We start from the raw sequence: 19,987 nt of genomic DNA, 5'->3' as shown, positions 1-19,987 counted from the left end.
CCGGAGCCAGTTCACCTGGGAGCTTTCTGTCCTTTCTTGTTTACTGTGCAGGAAGTGGAGCACGCACCCTGATAAAAACATTTGCTCTTTGATTAGGTGGCTTAGTTTAGTTGGACCAGAAGTCTATAGAAAAGGAAGTTAAAAAACATTTTCTTAGAGGCATTATTGTTTGATATTTGGAGGTAGTTGGCATAAACTTTTCCATTCATTTATGTCACTCTGCTTTGCCAGAATCTTTTGAAGAAACAAGTTGAGACTCGGACAGCAGATGGTCGGAGAAGAATCACTCCTCTCTGCATAGCACAGCTGGACACCGGGTACTCATTCATTCACCAAGCTTTCTGTGGCCTTGTCTGAGAGGTCTTCCCCTCACCTTTTACCAGTTTGCACTTTCATAATCAGGGTCTTCGCGGGCTCTTGGGCAGATCTGACCTATAGAAAATGGAAGTGAGGGAGTTGATCCCAGCTTCCCACCATCCTCAAAGTCCAGTGTTCCACACAGAGCCCTTATGCAGACTTACTGCATCCTGAAGGTGGGCTAGGAGGAGCCTGTGACAGGCCAGCGGGCAAGGGCACCTTAACAGCACCATCGGGTCTACTCAGCCAGCCCTGCTCCATTTTTGGTGGGCATTGGAAGACACCAGGGACAAAAATTGGACTGATTTTTTTTTCTATTTCTTTTTTCCCTTTTATAGCCTTCTTTTTTTGATTATGAAAGGAATATATACACACCTTGTTGAAAATAGTAGAATCCCTCCCTGACTGATGTGGCTCATGGGTTGGACATCATCCCACAAAGTGAACGGTCACTGGTTCAAGTCCCAGTCAGGGCACATCCCTGGGTCACATGCCAGGTCCCTGGTTGGGGGTGTGAGAGAGGCACCCGGTTGTGGTAAATAAACTTATATTTGGGGGTTATTTATTTTCAGAGAGGGGAAGGGAGGGAGAAAGAGAGGGAAACCACAATGTGTGATTGATTGCCCCTCAAGCGCCCCGCAACGGGGACCCTGCCCGCAACCCAGGCATGTGCCCTGACTGGAAATCAAACCAACGACCCTTTGGTTTGCAGGCTGGCACTCAATCCACTGAGCCACACCAGCCAGGGCCATTTTGGGTTTTTTAAAGAAAACAGTAGAAGCCCAAAGATGGGCATAAACATTATCCATAATTCAGTCTTTCAGGTATAATCACTGTTAACATTTTGGTATCTCTATCTCCATTCTTTTTTCCCCACTTGTTCCTTTATCTTGACCTTCCACTCATTTTAATAAACAGTCCTCGGTAGCATGGGCTTGCAGGTTCCCAGGGAGCACACCTGCGACTGTTACGTCAGACTCCTTCCCTGAAGTGGAACTGCTGGGTGCAGAGTGGGGCTCTGAGGCACGTTTACCTGACGGGGCCAAGAGAGGGAAACTCACCGTTTGCTGTGTTTGAGCGTCTGTAGCGAGGCCTGCTTTTGCCTGTGTCCTTCTCCCCACAACGATGTATATTGACTCACTGATAAAGGCCCAGAGGCCCATGTGAAAGATAGAGATTGCTCCCTGTCGAGGTGACTCACTCTGGTTTTACACTCGTGCAGTGGACCTGCCTGGGGCAACTACACACAGTAGGCCTCTACACTTTGCAGTTGTTCATCCGGGCGCTATTCCAAATCTTCCGGGAACCCTAAAAAGACCTTCAGTCCTATGGTGTGCTAATTGACCGCCTGGTGTTAGGTGTTTGGGCGCTGAGACCTGACCAGTAGAGCCAGTGCCAGTCTCCTGACTCCCCCCAGAGAGTAATTTTCCTTTGAGAAGAGTTTCCCGTTGTGAACCTATACAGGGTAATGCCGCCTGCCTACCTTTTATTAGAGCCAAGTGACACCAAGTATGTGACTGTACTTTGAAGGCTGCAAGACTTGCGGGAGTGAGGGTCATGAGGTGGTGGAGGTGGCGGCCGCGGTGGCACTTTTGTTCTGTGGGTCTGTCCCTGCAGGCCTCACGGAGTGAGGAGGCAGAGGAAGAAGATGGCTGTCTGCCTGAACTCAAGCCAGCTTCCTGCCATAGGGCTCGTTTTCTGCCACCAGAACTCTCATTCTCTGGGTCTTCAGGGCTTTTTTGCCCTCCCGATACCTATGTTAAAGCAAGTAGTAACAGAATAAGTAATTATTAGCTTAGCTAATGAAGAAAGAAAAGAAAAGCACACATATTTAAAGTAGAAATAACTGGGAAATAACTACCGATGAAGAATAAATCAAAACGATAAAAGTCTTAGCTGAACTCTGTGCAAATAAATTTGAAAGTGGATGATTTTTGAGGAAAATAAAATTAGCAAACTGAAGAAATCTGTGCAGATGAATTATTACAGAAGAAATGGAGGACACTGTCCCAGAGTTGATCTGCCAAAACCCACAAAACTTCACAAGAAAATCCTAACAGACTTTTAAGGAGCAGCATTCTAATACAATTGAAAATATTCTAGTGTGTAGAAAACAAGTAAAGCCTACAAAATCTTTTCCTTTGAAATGAACACAATATTTACATCAAAACTTGGCAGAAACAGAACATGATAAATTCCTGATCAATTTCATTTCTGAATGTCAATGCAGAATCCTAAATAAATAGTAATAAACAGAACCTTCCAGTGTGTTAAGAAGTTAATGCACTACAACCAAATAAAGTTTAATTTAGGAAAGCAAAGTGGTTCAAATTTTGTGAAGCTTAATTTACTTCTACACGTCAGTAGATCCAAAAAAAATTATGTGATCATTTCTATAGATGCTTTAAAGGCATTTGTATTAAACTCAATATCATTCTTATTTAAAATTCATTAAATGGGAATAGATGAATGCTTAATAAAATACCTTAATTCAAATTAAATTTAAAAGCTAAGCAAATGTCTTATGACTATAATTTACCATTGTTCTAAAGGTCCTTGCTCAGTCAAGAGAAAGAATAAATTGGAAAGGATATGGAAAATGCATTATTATTTAAAGTTAATATGATCTGTAAGAGCAGCAACTGGAATAACTGCCATGTACAATCAAAGAAGAAAGTAAGAGGACTGTATGTGACCAACACGATGAGCTCAAGTAGCAGCAGCTACTTTGAGAAGAGATAAAGGAAGAAATCACTTTCACAAATGCAATACCTGACTGTAACAAGAAGTATAGAAGATCTTTATGAAGAAAAATGTTTAAACCCCACTGAGACACCTAAAAAGAAATTCAAAGAAATTATAGGAAATGCATATCATTTTTTATCTAGGATGACTCAACATCATAAAGAATACAAATTTCTCTCAACTGCAAATATAACATGGGCCATACAAATAAACACAAGAGTTTTCTGAATCAGACAATCAGATTCTGAATTTAAGTGGAAAAATAAATAGGAATAGCTGAAATTTTTTTGAAAAAGATTAATTAGGAAGACTAGCCCTACCAGAAATTAAAAGTTACAATTAAAACAGTAAGGTACTGACATATGAATAGACAGAACATTGGGATACAGTAGAAAAATAAGAAATTAGTTCAAATATTTGTGAAAATATTAAAGGTAATATTTTGCATCCATGATAAATCATTGCCTAATTCAATATATGGGAGTTAGGACTATTTGATACTCTTTATGAAAATGAAAGCCCTGCCTCACCTAAAATTCTGAACAGCTCAGAGATTTTATTTTTAATGTTTAACTTTTTTGTTGTTTAAAATTTTAGAAGAGTCCATAGAAGAATGTTTTCATAATCTCTGATGTAAAAAAGTCTTTGCTCTAATTGACACAAAATTTAGACAACAAAATATAACTTTTTTTTTTTGGAAAGAAAATTATACAATAAAGAATCAAAATACATTATTCTGGGGAAAATATTTGTTGCTTATATAAGGAATTCTTTTATAAGTAAATAGTCTTCAAATCAGTAATAAAGACCAAAAACAGGATAGACCAGCAGGTGAAGGATATGTACAAATATTTCACAAAAAAAATCAGATGTTTCTATATGAAAAAATTTCAATCTTACATCAAAATAATTGCAAATTAAAACTGTAGGAAGATACTGTTTTTCATCTCTCAGTTGCCACGTATCAAGAAATTTGATAAAATTCTTGGCGAGGGTGTGGGGTTATAGACACTCACACACAGGTTGTGATTTAAACCTTTAAGGAGGGCACTTTATTTGTCATAAATCATTGATGAACATTTCATTGGCTGCTGCAATCCCACTTTTAGGGATTGATCTTACATAAAATGTGAAAAAAACAGGTGTAATGACAATAATAACCATAATGGGCATCTTCGAGCAGCCACTGTGTGTTCTAAGTGTTTGCTACACTAACAACTTTAGTCCTGATGGTAACCTCATGGGGAAGGTCCTGTCATTTTCTGTTTTGCAGATAGGAACCTGAAGCACAGAGTGCTTGATGTACCCAAGGCCCCAGAGCCGGTTCATGGCAGAGGAGTGAAACCTGGCTGCTTTGGCCCAGGGCCCTCAGTCTTAACACTGCAGCATCTTGCCTCCTGTTGCAGCAGTGTCTATTACTGAACAGACTGGGAGACAGCCCAGCCCGGTTGTTCCTCAGTAAAGACCGGTTAGGTAAATGGTGGTACATCCATGTAGCCCGTGATGAAAGCAAGGCCCGCTCTGTATGCCGTATTTTGTTAGTTCTGAGGCACGTGTTTGCACGTTTTAACACCTCTGAGATCAGGGTGCATCTTACAGTTGGTGACAGCTGATGATTACATTTGGTAACAGCTTTTTCTCAGTGGTACATAAAGTATAAGTTCACCTTAGATTCACTTAAACGGAGTATATGGAATGATTTAGTTCAGTATCTTTACAGATTTTCTTCCATGAAAATAAATTACCTTTGGATCCAGAAAACAGTTACTTAGAATGTGTAGAGTACTTGACGTGGAATCCGATTTCCGAGGCTGACTTTGTTCTTCTTCACCACAGGGACTTCTCCACGGCGTTCTTTAACAGCATCCCACTCTCAGGCTCCCTGGCGGGCACCATGCTCTCCTCTCATAGCAGTCCCCAGCTACTGCCCCTGGACTCCACTACCCCCAACTCCTTCGGCGCCTCGAAGCCTTCCACAGAACCCGTGGCAGCGGCCGGCACCAGGCCTGCGGGCAATTCTGTCAGTAAGGACAGGTGAGTGGGGGCCAGGCTTGCTTCTATCCCTGGCGGAAGTTCAGGTTTAGACACATTGCAGGGACACTTCATGGCCCCTTCAATAAAAAAAGAAAGAAAAGAGCTACTGTATTTCAGATGAGAGCCTGCTCAGAAGGGACACCTTATTCAGGTTTGTCTCTGACGCACAGGACTATGAGGACTTGAAGTCTTGGGGGAAGATGCATTCCCAGGATTCGGCTACTAAGGGTGGAAAACAGCCAGGGACACGTCACCTTCCGCAGGATCACCCCCGCCTTCTGGCAGGTCTGCCCTGGAGGTAGCATAGGCTCCACTGCAGCATCGGTAGCAACGCCACACCAGTCGTCCCAGGCAGGGTGCTCGTGTGCTGGGGCACAGAGTGCCCTTATGCTCTCGGAATTTTGTTTGCTCGGGGAGCTCGTGTCTTCACCAGCCATTCCCTGGAAACCAAGTGAGAAGTCAGGGAGCACCAGAGGAGCATGACCAAGAGCCAGGGGCCATTGGCCCAGGACCTGCCCCAGGTTACACATTGTCCTAGGGCCCAGACATCTACAGGGGATTGACTGGTATGTCCTTGTACCCAGAGCGTGTAGGCTGGTGGGGAAAAAGGCAAACACAGAGGTTGGGATGGCTCCTAGGTAAAATGGCTAGCCATCCAAAGTAGGGGGTGCAGGGATTTTTGGCCTCAGGAAGGCTTATTAGAGGGTGCCCTACTTAGGGCCCATATAGGCCACCCAGGGGAAGGGGTTGGGGATACCAGCAGGAACAGAACCCCAAGGCCCTGAGGAGTGACAGTAAAGGGGGAGAAAGCTGGGCTTCTGTGCTGAATCAGGAATCCCGGGCTTTTCCCCAGAGTAGAGACTCCAAAGGCTCTAGACTTCCACCTTAAGAGGACCGCTCCAGGAGGCGTTGGTGCCCGAATGTAGCTGCCACCCTAGCACACGAAACTGCTACTATTGAAGTGATTCTCCATTGATGGGGACAGGTCTTATGTTATTGCAGCCTCCTACTTCCTGGGCTCTGCTGTCATGGCCACGGGGGCATGCACCAATTGTCAGGTGTCACGTGTTTGAGGGAAGTATGAGGGTAGAGGGGGAGAGGAGAATATGGAGCAGCTAGGCCAGCTAGGAAGCAAAGCTGCTGGGGAGGAAGGGTGTCTGAAGAAGGGCAGAAAGCTCCGGATCTGCTAAATGTTTCAGCAGCTGGTTTCGCCGTTCCCTGGAGAGGAGAAGGCTGTCCAGGAGACCTGCCAGACGTCTTGTGTGGGGTCCAAGCAGGTGGATTTGGTCATTAGGAGGCCAGTGATTTTGGGACCTGTCGTGAGGGATGCACTTGTACACAGGGAAACCGGTAGGCTCATGCCTGGGCTCTCCTTTCCCAGGAGTAGAAGGCAAGAGCTATGGGGTGAACACTCGGAGGAGAGTGTGAAGAATGTATAGTTGTCACATGGAGGTGGGATGAGCCACCCAGGCTGGAGGTTGAAGGCCAGGAAAAGACAGTGGCTTTAGGACTCCAGGTGGGGCTTTTCTCGTCGGACCCATTGTCGAAGTGGGAAAAGGTGGTGGTTGGAGTGTTTTGGGGTGCTGTATTCAAGTTGTGGAGATGGGGCCCGATGGCGAGAAACAAGAGTTCTAAGAACCACTTTCTGGGCCTCATGCTGCCCCAGAAGCTCTCAGAACCATGCAGTGGGGCAAATGTGAGTGTATTTTCTCATGACCTTCTCTGATAGTCAAACTTCCAGAATTTTAATACATGAAAAAATTTTAAAAATAATTAGGAATAGTAGATTATATCTTAAAATTTTATGTTTATAGAAGTTTGTTATTTGTGCCCGTTTTGACTTGGCTCCAAGTAATGCAAACCCCAGACTCCCAAATCCTTGATGAATTGTGCTTGACATGCTCTCCTGTCTTCTTCCCCTACCCCAGCATGAACGCTACCTCGTCTCCTGCTGCATCATCCCCCTCTGTGTTGACAACCCCATCCAAGATCGAACCCATGAAAGCATTGGACTCCCGGTTCACAGAGCGGTCCAAAGCCACGCCTGGTGCTCCTGCCTTGACCAGTGTGACTCCGACAGCTGTAGAAAGGTAGGTGGTAGCTATGTGGGGCTCTGAGAGACCAGGGAGAGTTCAGTCTCAGGCCAGCAGTACAGCATCCTCACTCCTACCAAGCAGCCTGCCCTCCCTGGATGGGGGAGCAGACTCCAGTCTCTCCGTACTTGGGAGCCCCTGTTTCAAGGAGAAAGGAGCAGCTGCTTCAAGTGGGAAGGTTGATGGAAGGAACCATGGGGTGGACAGAGCAGGCACAAGGTTAACGAGGGTAAGAGCGTGACAACTGGTCAGTGTGGGGGATGTGCTGAAAATGTTTGAATGGAGCCCTGAGTTTGCCCAGAAGAGGAGCTGGAGATGGTTTGAGAGGTGGAAGCCTTTGATACTGTTGCACTGTGGCTGAGCTTGCTACTTGCCCACTCTTCTGCACCTCCCTTAACACACAGCAGCCTATATATCCACAGACCTGACCGCACATGGGTTGGGGATCAGTTTAACAAACCTGTGTCCTCTAGAAATCACCAAGCCAAGAAATGACCAGAGAAGGAGATTCCGGTCTAATGAACGCCCACAGTCATTTGGCAAAGCAAGTATGTATCAGCCCTGCCAGGGACACTTCCCTGGCTCCAGGGGGTACAACTTTCCCACCAATAAGGCACTGCCTAAGACGGATTCAGCCCAGCGTAACAAAACACATTAAAAAACAGGGTTACGTGTTGTGCACATGTGTCGGGAGACTTAATGAACAAGTGGTTTAGACCTCTATAAACCTCTGATCATAAAATTGTCAGATGAAGACTATCAAATCAATATGTTTAAAATAATCATTGACATGAAATATTAAGCAGAAAATGTGAGGAAAGATTAATATACTTTCCCATATATAAAAATTAACTCAAAATGGGTCAAAGAACTAAATGAAAGAGCTAAAACATTAAAACTCTTAGAAGAAAACATAGATGTAAATCTGTGTGGCCTTGAGTTAGGCAACACCCTTCAGGTGTCATCTCGTACAATTAGAGAAAAAATAGAGTTCAGCGACAGTGTCCTTGACCCAGGGATTCTGTCATGTCCTGAGATGTTCATTGCAGCATTATAATTATAATGGAACACATTACCCCAACTTCCTTAAAAGACAAGTGTTGAAGAAATAAGCTATTGATTATGAATCTCTCATTAATATTTATGAAGACTGAAGAACTATGGGAAAATAGTTCAAACGGAGTGTTATTTGAAAAAGACAGGATATAATGGTGTTAAAATATAATTATAAAATAAATTTAACCAGAAATGAAAGAGTTGACATTATTACCAATTTTACAAAAATAAGAAAGATGAAAGTGTTTAATAATATAGCAATAAGTTAGATAACTTAGGTGAAATGGATAAATTTCTTGAAAGACATAAACTACCAAAACTGACTCAAGAAGAAACAACAACATGAATAGACCTATACCAAGTGAAGACTTTGAATTAGTGATCAGAACAACCACCCCTAAATAAAAGCACAGACGGCTTTGTTCCTCATCCCACCAGTCATTTAAGTAATTAATACCAATTCTTCACAAACTCTTCCAAAAAATAGAAGAGGTGAAAACATTTTCTCTCTCATTCTGTGAGGCCAGTATCATCTGTATACCAAAAGCACACAAAGATACCACAAGAAAAGAAGACTGCAAACCAGTATCTCTTAGGAATATGCACACAAAAATCCTCAAAAATATGGCAGCATGAAAAAGAAGCATACACAGTGACCAAGTAGGACTGATCTCAGAAATGCAAAGTTGGTTCAACGTGTGAAAATCAGCTCATGTAACACACTATCACTAGGGAAAAAACATACCACATGATCAGAATCCAATACCTATTCATGATATATAAAAAAAAAAAAAAAAAAAACTCAGCAAAGAAGGAATAGAAGGGTACTTTCCCTAATCTGATAAAGGGCGCTTTTGAAAAACCCATAACTAACATACACTTAACGGTAAAAGACTGAATGCCTTTCCCCTAAGGTCAGAAATGAGACGAGGATATCAGCTCTCCCTGCCTCTATGCAGCATCATACTAGAGTTTCTGCACTAAATAACTTAAGCAAGGTTGTGAGATACAAGGTCAATACATAAAAACTGTTTGTATTTCTATACACTTGAACAGTCCAAAAATGAAGGTAAGACAAAAATTCTATTTACAACAGCATACAAGAATAAAATACTTAGGAATAAATTTAACAAAAGAGCCCTGACTGGTGTGGCTCAGTGGATTGGGCGTTGTCCTACAGAGAGGTCGCCAGTTCAATTCCTGGGCCGGGGACATGGCTGGGATGCGGGCCAGGTCCCCCGTTGGCGGCATGCAGGAGTCAACCAAATGATGTTCCTCTTGCATATAGTTTCTCTCCGTCTCTTTCTCCCTTCCTTCTCCTCTCTCTAAAATAAATAAAGTCTGTTTTTAAAAAATCCCAAAATTCACATGGAAATTCAAGGGCCACAAAGTAGCCAAACAATCTTGGGAAGAAAGTAAAGTTGAAGAACTCTCGCTTCCTGATTTCAAACATAACTACAAAGCAATAATGATCATGACATCGTGGTTTTAGCCGAAGCATAGACATTAGGTCAAAAGAGTAGAAGGAAGAGTCTAGAAATAAAGCAATATGGTTTTGTTAGCTCTAGGTTTTTTCTGGATATTATTTATCAAATTGAGGCAGTTCTACTCTAGTCCTAGCTTGCTGAGCATTTTTATCACGTCTAGGTGCTTGGTTTTGACACAGATGTTGTTTCTGCATCTGTTTATCAATTATAAAGCTTTTCTTCTCTAGCCTGTTGGATGTGATAGATTACATTAACCAGTTTTGAATGTTGAACAGTATGCATACCTAGAATAAATCTCATTTCGGCATCGTGTATAATTCTTTTTTGTACATTGTTGGGTTCAACTCGCTAGTATTTTGTTGATTTTGTATTTATGTTCATGAGAGATATTGGTCTGCATGTTTGTTTTTCCTGTCTGTGTTTGTGCAGGTTGAAAGAGCAGAACCTTGTGAAAGAGCTGAGGCCCCGGGACCTGCTGGAGAGCAGCAGTGACAGCGACGAGAAGGTTCCTGTGACCAAGCCCTCTTCACTCTCCAAGCGAAAGCTGGAGCTCGAGGTGGAGACAGTGGAGAAGAAGAAGAAAGGGCGACCTCGGAAGGACTCGCGACTCATGCCCATGTCTCTGTCTGTCCAGGTGAGGCCAGCAGGCCTGTGCCACCTTCCCCAACCCTCCTGTTGAGCTCAGTGCTGGAGCTTGCATGTGCCCAAGTGGGAGAAAGGGGGCCCTGCACGCCACAGTGTGCCTCATCCGTGTGGGAACAGCTGGTTCAGACATGGACTCCGCCGGAGGTAGCATGGAGGCCACGCACCCCCTCAGACCTGCCCTCAACCCACCCCGAGTCCTTGAGCAGCTCCCTGGTGTCAGCTACCTCATCTGTCAAGTGGGATCGCTGGAGCATTCATCGGCACTGGTGTCCTCCCAGAGTGGGTGGAAATGCCTGGGGAACTGGCCTGGCTTCACCTCTAGTTGACTCACCTTTACCTGACACTGTCCTACAGTGCTGGGGAGGGGCTAAAGGACATTTCTGCTATTGCAGTCCCCAGCTGCTCTGACCGCAGAAAAGGACACTGTGTGTTTGTCTGTACCAGCGCCTGCACTGAAGCTGCCCATGCCGGGCCCCCAGAGAGCATTCACGCTCCAGGTGAGCAGGCCACCTGCCTCTCCCTCACAAGTGTTTTCTCTCTCACTCTGTCCCCACTTCCCCCCAAGCCCCAGTGCATGCCCTGAGTTGTCAGAGACAGGGCTGTTTCCCAGTGGCTCTCTACCGCCCTCTGGGGGGTGTTATAGTTAGCAGGGCAGCCACCAGGCTTATTAGCAAGATCAGTAGCCTCTTTTCCAGGACTCCCCTTGTTCCCGCCCGCACGCTTCTCTCTCCTCTGGCTTTGCCTTCACAGTCCCTGCTGCCATCTTCTAGGTACCCATCTCCTTCCAGATTTGTCTCGGGTGTCCCTTCCTTCTCCTGGAAGCCTCCTTAGTGCTCCATACTTGGTCCCAGGCAGCCTGGAGGCAGGGAGCACAACCCCTCTCCAAAACTCCTCCACTTTTCCCAGTGCCTTTCACCACTGAGTGCTGTTTGGGACCATTCTTGGTTTCCATATGGCCCTTTGCCTCAGGTCGCCCACTCGTGCGGCTACACGAGTACAAAGTGTTCGGCCATTCCGCCTGGTTTTCCACACAGATTATTAGTTATTTCCCCAGATGTGAAAAATGAGGCTGAGCCGATGTGGAGCCAGGCACTGAACTAAGAGCTTCTACGCATGCTCTTTTGAGCATATTCCTATGAGGTTGATTTCAGATGAGCAGACAGAGCTTTACTACCAAAGAAACTAGAGGGGGCTTTGGATTTTCTAGACTTTTACTTCAGACACCAGCACAGACTCTGTGATTGCCAACCACTGCGATCTTTGAAGGCCTTCAGCTAGGAAGCAAGAGACCTATGTCTCACTCTCAGCTCTGACCCCAGTTGGCTGTGGTCCTCACTTGCAATGTGCTCGTGGACAAGTCACACACCTTCTCTGCAGACTCCCTTGGGAGAGGATGTGGTGGGGTCAGGAGGCTCTTTAGCTCAGGCACCAGTTCTCTGCTCTGCTACGTGGATGCCAGGTACAAACCAGCTCCCGATATTCTCCTGGCAGGCCATACATTCAGCCCTCTGGTCCCCCACCCTGTTCCCCCCTCACCACCACCCTTCTGTTGGCCAGCCAACTCTGTCTGTCTCTTATGTCTTACCCCTGCCTCAGGGCCCAGGGCTGTGGGCCTCTAACAACCTCCCCTGTCCCATGACCCAAGTCTGGTGGGCCCACTGTTACCTGAAAAGAACATTGTGTTTGCTTTCCTCCATTCAGGTGAGCTCCGACCCCTCCATGTACATTGAGGTGGAGAATGAAGTGACAGCCGTGGGGGGAGTGAAGCTGAGCCGCTTGAAGTGTAACCGGGAAGGGAAGGAGTGGGAGACAGTACTCACCAGCCGGATCCTCACTGCCGCCGGTAGCTGGTAAGGGCGAGGGTCTTCCCCTGGCACGGCATTTCTTGTGAAGCAAGCACCGTGTGTCGTGCTGTGCAGCGCAGTTGCTGTCTGCGGGGATGAGCTGCCCCCAAGTGCTAGCTTCCCTGGAGACCTGCGCCAGACCTCGCTCTGGACTGCGTGTGTGCATCTGCCATCTCAGTCACTGCAATACCCAGTGAAGTTCGCGTCATTATCTCCATGGCACAGGAGGGGCAACTGAGTCCCAGAGGCTCACCCACACCAGGATTTTTGACCCAGGTGTTCCGATTCCCTTGTCTGCCCAGAATTCTGAAGTCTCAGGTCCCAGGAGGAGCTCTGCCTGGCTCTGACTTGGGATGGTTCTTTCTCTGGATCCCACATTTTAACCCAAGGAGGTCAGGGTAGATTTCTTACTGTCCCTAAGTCCTCATCCCCGTCCTTTTGAGATTGTGCACTTTGAGGGGAGACCTTAATTCAGTGCTGGCCACCCAGTGTCTCCCCAGGGGCGTCCGGGCCTCTACCCTGTGGAGCTGTACCTGTGTGCACCTCCTCCACCCCAGCTGCAATGGCTGTCTGAGCACACGGTTGGCGTCCCCTGTGTAGATGTGCTCCGTCGTGCCCTCGCTTTCCGGGCAGAGGCCTTCTCGGGACTAGTTTGGCTAGTTGTAGCCAGGAGGCTGTCAAGTGGGAGCTCTGTGGCCTTGTAGGACAAGTGAGATGTGCTTTCTGGGTCACCATCAGTGCAGTGGTCCTCTGGAGTCCCACCCCGCCGGGTCAGCCTTAGGGTCAGCACAGAAAAGCTTGACCAGCCCAGTGAGGAAGGAGAATATAGTCTCTAAGGAGAGGTCTCAGGTTCCATCAGCCCTGCTGCCCCGCCCTGCCCCAGTCCCACTGGCGGGCCCTGTCCCCACCTCTCCTGCTGCACCACTCAGGCTCAGGTCTATGTAGAAGTAGGGCTCTGCGTCTTGGGGCTCCTTCCTCTGCCACAGCACCTAATCATCATGACACCTATCCCCACTCTGCCTTCTCAGTGACGTGGTATGTGTTGCCTGTGAAAAGAGGATGTTGTCAGTGTTCTCCGCCTGTGGTCGCCGCCTCCTGCCTCCCATCCTCCTGTCGTCCCCAATCTCCACGTTGCATTGCACAGGCTCCTACGTCATGGCGCTCACTGCTGCAGCCACATTATCTGTCTGGTAAGAGACCAGCCTGGGGCGAGGTAGGCTCAGGCAGGACAAGAAAAGGCTGTGCAGGTTCCTCTGCGCTGCAGCAATAGGGAAGGCAGCCGAGGAGGCCGCCTAGCGGACATGCCCTTGGGTCCTGTTAGCATGGGGGTCTTAGCAGCCAAAGAGACCCCAAGCGGTCAGACACTGGACTCTGCTTGTGATAGCCACCGTGTGTGTGTGTGTGTGTGTGTGTGTGTGTGTGTGTGTGTATGTATGTTTTGGGGGCAGATGTGCAAGTGGAAGTGGACCAGGACGCCTACCCCCGCTGCCACTCTTACAGGAGCAAACCACATGACAAAACACAGTGCCTACCTGCATGTGCCAGAGTCCTTTTGTGGGATTCATTAGAAATGGGATCTCAGCTGCCGCGGTGTGGCCACACTTCTCCCAAAGTTGGTACAGCATTGGTGGCAAACCCCACAGCTCTGTTGCCTGAACTCTTTGCTATAGACTTAGTGGAGGAAGTAAAGTTGCTCGTAGGGAGCAGAAGCCACTTGTGGCCCAGAGCTCCGCTCAGGGGAGGCCAGAGCAGGTTGTGCCCTAAAGACCATGGAGGAGGGGTCTGAGCAGCGAGGCACACTCTGATGCATTCACCCAGATTGGAGGGTAAGCTCTTCCTTTTCTCCTTCCTAGGGATGTTCACAGACAGGTGGTTGTGGTAAAGGAAGAATCTCTACACTCCATCCTGGCAGGTAACCAGCAGTGCGTGGTCCCTGGTTCCCTAGGGAGGGAGGGGAGTAGGGCAGCTTGAGTCCCAGGCCCCACTCAACCTACATAGAGAGCCAGACCCAGTCTCTGGGCCCAGCCCAAGGTATTCAATGTCATAGGGTGTCATAGTTAGGTTGCAAGGAGATGCACCCTCTCTAAGGCACATTTTTTTGTCTCCTTGAGAGTTAACAAAGAACCTGGTGGGTGGCAGAGAAAGCAGCACTCACAGAGAAGAGATGCCCTGGTTGCTGAGTCAGCATGAAGGTGGCCATTGCTGGGCCTGGGAGCCATGGTTAGATCTCTGCTTTGGTGCATGTGCCAGCACTTGCTGATCAGAGCTCACCCAGAACCTGTTCTTGTGGTGTCTCTGCAGGAAGCGATATGACGGTGTCACAGATCTTGCTCACACAGCATGGAATCCCAGTGATGAACCTGTCTGATGGGAAGGCGTACTGCTTTAACCCATCACTTTCCACATGGTAAGCAAGCCACCATTCCCCAGCCCAGCCCCAGGGGAGAGTGTCCGTCTCAGCAGGAGCCCAGAGCAGCGAACAAAGGCTTCTGGTTCTGGTGGTCAGGCCTGGCTGGCTTGACTTCTCCTGGAAGTTGGAGATGTCAACTTTCCACTTTATTCCTGGAGTGGAAGCTACAGTGACAGCTTTGATGAGCTCTGTCTGCTGGAGGAGACAGAGCTCACACCCTCCTGTGTAGGCCCTACTGTCGCTATGAGAGGCTGGCGGCCCACAGCCTCTCTACTGTCAGCGCCATGCACAGGGAGCTTTCCTTTGTCTGCATCGTTCTCTGAGGTGACTTTGTGTGGAATAGACACTTGAAAAATTTTATGGTTGTAAATACGTATTTCCATAGCCATCATCAGCATAGGTGAGTCAGCTTCACAATAGCTTCACCAGCACGTGTCAGTTTTTGAAGGCAAGTGGCATTTCCAACTTTGTGAACTAGAAAGATTGCACCGTCACCACGTGTGATGGTCTGTGCCTTTCCTCTGCCCATTTTGGGATTTGGAGCCCTTTTCTTTCTTTCTTTCCTTCTTTCTTTTTTTATAAGAATTTTTTTTTAGCCCTGGCTGCTGTGGCTCAGTGGATTGAGTGCAGGCCTGTGAACCAAAAGGTCACGGGCTCAATTCCCGGACAGGGCTCATGCCTGGGTTGCAGGCTAGGCCCCCATAGGGGGCGTGCGAGAGGCAACCACACATTGGTTTCTCTCCCTCTTTCTCCCTCCTTTCTCCTCTCTCTAAAAATAAATAAAGTCTTTAAAAAAAAATTTTTTTAATCCTCACCTGAGGATATGTTTATTGATTTTAGAGAGAGAGGAAGGCAGGGAGACAAAGAGAAAGAGAAACATCTATTGGTTGCCTTCCATACGTACCCCAGCCAGGAATCAGACCCTTTTGCTGTACAGGAAGATGCTCCAACAATTGAGTCACCCAGCCAGGGCTGGAGCCCTTTTCTGGGATTTGTAAAATCCCTTTATACATCAGCGATCTTAACCGAGACCTGAAACTGTGTACATTGTGGACCAGCCACTCTGAGAAAGTCTTCTTTTGCCTGCACCTTTGGTCCTTCAGGCCCAAGTCTTCCAGCACTTTTCTGTTCAGAGTTGCCAAATACAAGTTTATCCCACACTGAGATCTCTTTCCTGAGTTAAAAAACACAAATCAACCCCAAAACTCCCCACTGCCTGCTCGTCCATGTTGCGAAATGTTGTGTATTACATGATGACCATAATAATGGAAACAAGCCGGGAATTTAAGAAGGGAATGTTGACCCTTTGTACTGTGCACATGTTTACAAAGGCACCTGGCTGTTTTAAAAGTGTGTGAAGAATGTTTTCACAAAGATGTGAAGGGTCTCGAGAAGGTGAAGAGCTGACTACCTCAGATGTTGTAGAAGCACAGGAAGGCTGGAGCTCTGGCATTGCTCAAAGCTTCCACGGGAGCATTTCAGGCACAGTTCACACATAGGCCTCCTGGCCCCAGGAACCAAGACCACAGGGCTGAAGTGTTTGCCACAAAACCCTTGTCAGTGACCTTCACTGCCATTAATGTCCCTTGTTATTAAACCTGTCCATGAGGGGCCTGTGGTAAGAATGTAGTGACACTCAGTCTTCATTGGTGTTTTGGTAACAGGTCACATGGTGCTTGCTTCTCAGTGGCCTCACTGCCAGCCTGCTCTGCTAGAGCTCCTGGTCTTTCTGAGCTCAGCTTCTGCCTTTGCCTCCCCAGGAACCTGGTTTCTGACAAGCAGGACTCCCTGGCCCAGTGTGCGGACTTCAGGAGCAGCCTGCCTCCCCAGGACGCCATGCTGTGCTCGGGACCCTTAGCCATAGTCCAGGGCCGTGCCTCCACGTAGGTGACCCGAGTGCTGGGAGAGGTGGCCGGGTCGTGCAAGTATAGTCCCACCCAGACCAGCTCTCTGATTGCTCTTCCCTGTGCCCAGCTGCTGCCCAGCACAGGCAGGCTGTAGGTGTCACAAGTTTTGGGCCCGCGTTGGATAATATCTCAGGGTGTTGGGATGCAAGCCCTGTTACTTCGGGGCCCAGGTGGCAGTCTGAGGTGCTACAGGTCATGAACACCCATGTATTTTGTTTGGGGGTCTGGGCCTGTGGCCTGTCACCTCAAGAGTCTAAATAGCAGGTGCAGAGTAGAGTATACCTGGGGTACCAGAGCATCCAGGAGGTCCACAGCTGGGACATAGGGACGGGTGGGCCAGTGTGGAATGATATCTACCCCCCTGCTGGCTTCTCGGTGTTGCCCTGGGGTGCACAGTGGCAGCCTCCTGCCTCACGCAGTACCCACTGCCTCATGACGTGTTTCTGCAGTTCAGGGAGGCAGGCGGCCCGGCTTTTCTCTGTGCCTCACGTGGTGCAGCAGGAGACTACCCTGGCCTACCTAGAGAACCAGGTCGCAGCGGCACTCACCCTGCAATCCAGCCACGAGTATCGCCATTGGCTCCTCCTCTACGCGCGGTACCTCGTGAATGAAGGTGAGGTTCCCGGTGGCCCCTCCATTCTCCTGGGCCCAGCCATAATCCCTGTCCCAATACAACCCTCCTGAAAGCCTGTGAATTGGGACAGAGGTGCAGTGGCCTAGGGCTCCCTTTCCTCCCAGTCTGCCATGGTCATCCCAGAAGCCCTGGCCTCCAGCTCTCCCATCAGCATGGTGGTCTCCCAACCTTCCCACCTCCTATCCTGAGTTGGATCAGGGCAGCTCAGCAGGCCTCCAACCCCATTACCAGCAGTTCCCTGAGGGTCAGGTGGATTAGCAGCAAGGGGAGGTGAGGGCAGAGGATATATGGAAAGACATGCAAATGTGATGCTTAGACTTGTGGTCTCCCCTCATGACCTTGGAGCCTCAATGGTCAGTGAGCCAGTCACCCCAGAGGAGGGTGTCTTCTTGCAGCATCCAATGCGCTTGCATTCCTCTTTCTTTCCTGAGCTCCCTTGTGCCCTGGAAGGACCATCCTGCTGTCCAGCGCCTCCCCATGACCCTCTAGCCTACCTTTCCCTGTCAGGGCTTCCCAGTATACCCTCACCCACACTCTCCCTGTTGTTCAGCAAAAGCGAGGTGTGTTGCAGGAAGTGATTGTCCTATTCCTACGGTGACCTCCAAAGCTTCTCAACTCTCTGGTAGGCAAGCATGGAGTCTGCCTTACCAGCCTTCCATCCCTTTGAACTTGGCCTCCAGGGCTGTGACCTGGGGATTGGCCCTCTCAAAGTTCTCTCTATGCAGGTTACCAGGCAGCCTCCCCCATAGCCTCTTCTGGCCTTGCTTTGCTTTTGACAGCACCCTTTCCATTTTGTTTATGATTTAGGGGAGGTGGGGAATGAAGTATAGAAAAGACAGAGAAAAAGAAGTGTCAAACCTCTACAAATGTCACTCCCAAAACTCATATGTTGCCTCTGGTTCAACTACGTGTATATGTGCATCTTACAATATATAATATATGTACATCCCTGATGACAACAAACATGGCTGACCAACTCGAAGCCCCAGCCCTTCCCCAGCAAACTCCAGCAACGAGTTTGATGTGCACTCTTCCCACCCAGTGCGTGGTCGCCCAGCACATTTGATCACTGGCCTTTCTACACACTCAGTCTTCCCAAGTCCTCACGTCTTTTCTAGGATGCTCCAGTAACATCTGGGCTTCACACCCCACTCTGCTGGGGAAACCCCTCCTCCGGCTCCTCTGTGGTTTGCTTCATCCTAGGTGTTGGTCAGGGCTCACCCTGATGCCCTGTGTAAAGTTGCTGCCCCCTCTGGGGCTTGCACCCGTTTGTGCGATCACTTCTGCCGCTTGCTTCTCTTCTCTCACGTGTCTGTTCCAGGGTCCGTACATAAGGCACCTCTCGCTATCCCTCGCTTCCTGTCTGTAAAAGGAACACTCAGGTTTTAAAAGGAGACCCCACTCCTGAAATTCCTCAGATTCCAGCTTCATCCTCTTATTTCCACCCTCATCTTTGGGTGATATCATCCGTTCCCTGTGGCCTCAGCTGCCCCCAGTGCCGACAGTCCCCATCCACCCCCACCCCAAGCTGCCTCTAGCATTTCTGGCGTTCCACTGGGTTATGCCCGTAACCCTTGAGTTGATGGGCCCATGCCTGCTTCTCCTGTCTCCTCTGCTCAGTCACCACCTCCTCAGTCTAAACTCATACCCTTGCCATCTGTTACCACCTGACCCTGCTGATCTCTCACACTGGCTGCCCAGATGTCTTCTGTCAAACCAATCTGACTAACCCTCTCCCCTCCTTCTACAATTTTCCACATTTCCCATAACCTTGAGGAGTTCATCTTCGAGTTAGCCGCATCTCATTTTTTTCTCATTGGCCCGGCACACAGAGGGGCCGCTGCATGCCTTGTCAAGCAAGTAGGTGAGTAAGAATCTGTCGTTATGAGTCTTGGTGCCCCAAACTGAGACATGCAAGAGGCATTTGCCCTGCATAGGCAAGAAAATAAGCATTTGTTCATTCTGTTTTGATATACACAACATAGCATATTCTTGATTTTTTATTTCTTTTTGTAATGTGTTCCTATTTCTGTTTTGTTTTGTTTTGTTTTTGTTCTTTTGTTTTTTCTGTAATTAGGGTTTGAATACCGACTCCGAGAAATATGCAAGGACTTACTGGGTCCGGTTCACTACTCCACTGGAAGCCAGTGGGAGTCAACGGTAGTGGTAGGTGCTTCTTTCATTCTTGCCGCAAGAATTCTCTTGAAAAGTGAAGGTGGAGATTTAAAAAGTAAGCCAAAGTGCTTTGAAATTCTTCCTCATTCGATGTCTCCAGCATACTGCCTTGGGTTCCAGCGTCAGTGAGCGGGTGAGATGCCTTCACTGCACAGTCTAGCAGGAGCTGGGCCCTCAGCATCGGGCCAAGGGAGCATTCAGCCATACACCTCCCCTGAGGAAAGTTGCCTGCCCAGGGCTGTGGGCTTGTTCAGTAGTGAAAATGAATGATCCTTCCCTGTCCTCGTAGAGCTTATAGTCTGGTAGGAAGGCAGATGTAAGCAAGTGAGCAATTTAGTCAGGATAGGTTTAGACTGTGAATGATGCTGAGAAGGAAATAAGCAACGTCAGTAAGAAAAGCATGCCTGGGAAAGAGTGACCAGGGAAGAACTCAGAAGAGGACTCTGAGGATGAAACCTGAGGTTAAGAATGAGCCGGCTCTGCAAAGCCCTGGGGAGAGTTTCCTGGTGGAAGTGGCAGTAGATGCAAAGAGGGCATGGTACATTAAAGCTACTGGATCTGGGACACATAGGCAGCAGAGAGGGTGGTGTGAGAAGAGGC

The 19,987-nt window shown here is 48.0% G+C and overlaps 1 protein-coding gene across 5 annotated transcripts in view; it reads left to right on the top strand.

Annotated features, from left to right (window-relative positions):
- The window catches only part of HIRA (histone cell cycle regulator), a 75,153-nt gene that overhangs the window by 42,216 nt on the left and 12,950 nt on the right, over nucleotides 1-19,987 (top strand). For 4 of the 5 annotated variants that reach the window (XM_053927744.2, XM_053927748.2, XM_053927745.1 and 1 more), the window contains 11 exons: nucleotides 232-317; nucleotides 4,939-5,136; nucleotides 7,065-7,226; nucleotides 10,202-10,406; nucleotides 10,810-10,914; nucleotides 12,119-12,267; nucleotides 13,290-13,451; nucleotides 14,115-14,173; nucleotides 14,563-14,668; nucleotides 16,432-16,554; nucleotides 17,028-17,191. In XM_053927744.2, the coding sequence (XP_053783719.1) occupies nucleotides 232-317; nucleotides 4,939-5,136; nucleotides 7,065-7,226; nucleotides 10,202-10,406; nucleotides 10,810-10,914; nucleotides 12,119-12,267; nucleotides 13,290-13,451; nucleotides 14,115-14,173; nucleotides 14,563-14,668; nucleotides 16,432-16,554; nucleotides 17,028-17,191 (1,519 nt within the window). Of the gene's footprint in view, nucleotides 1-231; nucleotides 318-4,938; nucleotides 5,137-7,064; nucleotides 7,227-10,201; nucleotides 10,407-10,809; nucleotides 10,915-12,118; nucleotides 12,268-13,289; nucleotides 13,452-14,114; nucleotides 14,174-14,562; nucleotides 14,669-16,431; nucleotides 16,555-17,027; nucleotides 17,192-19,289; nucleotides 19,379-19,987 lie in introns of all 5 variants that reach the window. The other variant, XM_053927747.2, reaches the window with a different exon arrangement.

This window comes from Desmodus rotundus, chromosome 7 (genome assembly GCF_022682495.2).
Source record: "Desmodus rotundus isolate HL8 chromosome 7, HLdesRot8A.1, whole genome shotgun sequence".
NCBI lineage: Eukaryota > Metazoa > Chordata > Mammalia > Chiroptera > Phyllostomidae > Desmodus > Desmodus rotundus.
Note: the sequence above shows the minus strand (reverse complement) of the source record. Positions and strands in the feature narration are given on the sequence as shown.